This window comes from Diadema setosum, chromosome 6, assembly GCF_964275005.1.
Source record: "Diadema setosum chromosome 6, eeDiaSeto1, whole genome shotgun sequence".
NCBI lineage: Eukaryota > Metazoa > Echinodermata > Echinoidea > Diadematoida > Diadematidae > Diadema > Diadema setosum.
Window position 1 is genome coordinate 22,219,754 of NC_092690.1, and position 3,280 is coordinate 22,223,033.

At 43.1% G+C, this 3,280-nt stretch overlaps 1 protein-coding gene across 1 annotated transcript; it reads right to left on the reverse strand.

Moving 5' to 3' along the window:
• Positions 1-311: 311 nt before the first annotated feature.
• Positions 312-1,328, reverse strand: LOC140229639 (probable G-protein coupled receptor 21). Its single transcript, XM_072309883.1, has one exon. The coding sequence runs from the start codon at positions 1,326-1,328 to the stop codon at positions 312-314; it is 1,017 nt and encodes a 338-aa protein (XP_072165984.1).
• Between the last annotated feature and the right edge of the window lie 1,952 nt (positions 1,329-3,280).

Sequence of the window (3,280 nt, forward strand, 5' to 3'; positions counted from 1 at the left end):
ATACCTATCACTATGAATTCTGAAACTCCATACCCAGTTTAACCAATATATAGGCCTAGTCGTTCAAATATAAAAGTCTGAAAATCAGCCGGAGTTCTTATTCAATCTCTTTTCTCAACCCTCTCTGTTTTCCTTGCCGTCTTCCTGTCTTCTTCACCTCTCTCTCATTCTTGCATTTTCATTTCTTTATCCATGAGAACAGTAGAATCCCCCCATCGGCTAGAGAATGAAACTCTTTCATTGTCTTTGCTGCACTAAATTGATAAACTCTATACCACACACAACGTCTCACAGAGTTTTAAAAGGCAGCTTCAGGTCTCTGTCACAACGGGTAAGGCAAAGGACGCTGTCCTGTTTGGCAACATCGTCCGTCCACGGGTGAACATGAGAATGACCGTCCGGCGAAATGTTGAGTTAATGAGAAGATAAATGAGCGCGTTCCAGAAACTATTGCTGATGACGAGAATGAGCAGAACGTTGCGGACAATGCAATGTATCTCTACGCCTGTAACAGCGCTGACGAAGTTAACCGACACCTGCGCACCCCACGTGACATAGAACGCGCCCGTCACGGCGAGCACCGTGCGCACGTCTTTATTACTGCGCGGTTGCTGAACTGGTGGCAAGGCGTTCGACGTCTTCCCGTGCGCTGCCGTCTGCGCGAAAATGCGCCTACGGTGTCTACGCGCCAATTTTACCAGTACGATGTTGCAAAATGTCGTTACTCCGGCCGAGATCACGATAAGTGCGAAATAGACAATGAGTACGGGATTGTGGGCGATTTCGACTGAGGCAAACTTCAGATCCTTCACGTTTGCCAGGATCTTATGCGCCAGACTCGAAGCCGAGTTGATCGTGCCAATCAGCACCCCGCACAGAATGAGCGCGATCATGCGCCGCCGAGTGACGATGGTGTGGTAGCGGAGCGGCCGGGTGATGGCAAGGTAGCGGTCGACGCTGACGCAGGCGAGAATCATAACGGACTGGTTAAAGAGTGTCGAGCAGAATATGACGCCCGTGATCGAAAAAGCCCTCGTGGTTGCGATCGACAGCCCGGAGAAGCGGATGGAGTGGAAGGTGCAGCAGAAGAGACCGACGAAAAAATCGATGACGGCTACGGCCTGGAAGCACAGCCGTGTGTTTTCGCTGAAGCAATGCTGCGCGAAATTGAGAGCGAGCAGGTTGACGACGTTGGAGAAGATGGTCACCAGGCCGCAGACGACGAAGAGCAGTGAGAACGGCAGCGAGGGCGAGCACGAATCGGCGGTACCCTCCTGTTCCTGGTCGAGGAGACCACACCTGGCACACGTCGGGGTGACCACGTCCATGGCAACTGACCTGAAAGCTCAACCTCGAATTGGTATTTCCATTCTAGCAGAAAAAACAGCTTGCGAGATTCATTTCACCTGCAAAGAAGGAAATAGAAATCATGTGACCATCATACCACAGGGATACATACAGAATATGAAAAAAAAAATGACCTAGGCAGTACTAGGAATAAAGAATCCTGCTAGAATCTAAAGATACACATAATTCAAGCGGATCGATTGATCATGCGCTGTATTTGTATAAAAGGAGGAGGACATCAAAAGAGAAGAGATAGGAAGAAAAGAAAAAAGAAGACAGAAAGAAAATATCTCGCGCAGGTTTCTTTAAAAACAACAACAACAATTAACAACAACAACAACAAAACAACCATCTGACTGAAAGGCGCATTTCGATCGTCATGGGCAACCGTATCTTGATTTTTGGGCATCATAGCACAGCGCCCCCTCCCGGACACTGTTATATGATGTCGTACGGGTGGTGGAATAGTCAGAAGAAGGAGGAGGAGGGGGGAGAAGAAGGAGGAGGAGGAGGAGGAGGAGAAGAAGAAGAAGAAGAAGAAGAAGAAGAAGAAGAAGAAGAAGAAGAAGAAGAAGAAAAGAAGAAGAAAAGAAGTAGTAGTAGTAGTAGTAGAAGAAGAAGGAAGAGGAGGAGGAGGAGAAGAAGGAGGAGTAGAGAAAAAAGAAAGAAGAGAGGGAGAGAGAGAGAGAGAGAGGGGGGGGGGGGAACACAACATGTAGCCAGGCCTCACAATAAAGCAATAACCCATAATTTGTCGGTCTTTCGTTTTAAGCAAGGTTATTCCTCCGTATGCAATTGAACACGACGGGCAGGCACATTGTGGAAGGTTTCACGGCAAACAAGACTTGTATACAACTTGCTACCCCACACATTAAAGACGAACATAATTTGTCCTCAGGACAGGGAAGTTAGTCTGTTTTTCTCCTCATGAGGGAAAGTTAGCCTGAATTTCATGCCGAGTGAGTGCTTATATGCATACATTATACTGTACTGGAAATGATCTTGACGTGAATGGAGCGTCGTTTAAACTACTTTGATTTGCACTGAGCAATTAAATTGGTCAACTGTTTCCTGTATGGAGAGTGTACATTTGAAAGTGTGATGTTCTGACATCGCCTACCATTGCCGCGTAGTTGACGATTTGTACACAACATTGCTTAGGCGTATTTGTCAAAACTTGTAACATTATGCAGAATTATATGGTACAATAACATTATATTATGTAATGAAATGCAATATAATTTTGTATTATGATATGATATACAATGTAAGATGATGTAATATAATATGATATAATATAATATAATATAATATAATATAATATAATATAATATAATAGAACACAATTTGATATAATGTAACACAATATAATATGACGTAATATAATATAATATATATATATATATCTTAGGAAATGTCCTTTCTGTCCAATTCTCTTATTTCAACTGCTTCTGAAACTCAATCATTTCAGAAGTTTCACCTTGTCAATTAAGTTTAAATTGGTACATGTCTCTACGCTTTCGCTGTCCATCGAAAGAGCAAAGGATGGAGAGAGAGAAAAAAAATCAAGATACAGATGCAAGCGCACCATCTAATTATCCAATCAGCTGTCATGTCAGGTTACCATGACAGATAATCCAATCAGCGAAGCAATTAGCTTCCAGAATAGAACTTCATTAATAGATCTTTTGTAATGATCGTTGTAATACGTTTCCCGCGTTTGTGATGATTGCTACGTTTGCCGTCATGGTCCCTAGTCTTGTCAATCTCTTATAATGGTATTCCTGAACTCGTCATGCATTATAATGATGTTAGTGACGTTCAGAAGGTTATTTTTATTTTGCTGTTTGTATGTTCCATCTACTAATGACTAGACAAAGATGACATTATTCTCTTCTGTCCTTTATGGCGCGTTTCATAACAAAACCAACAA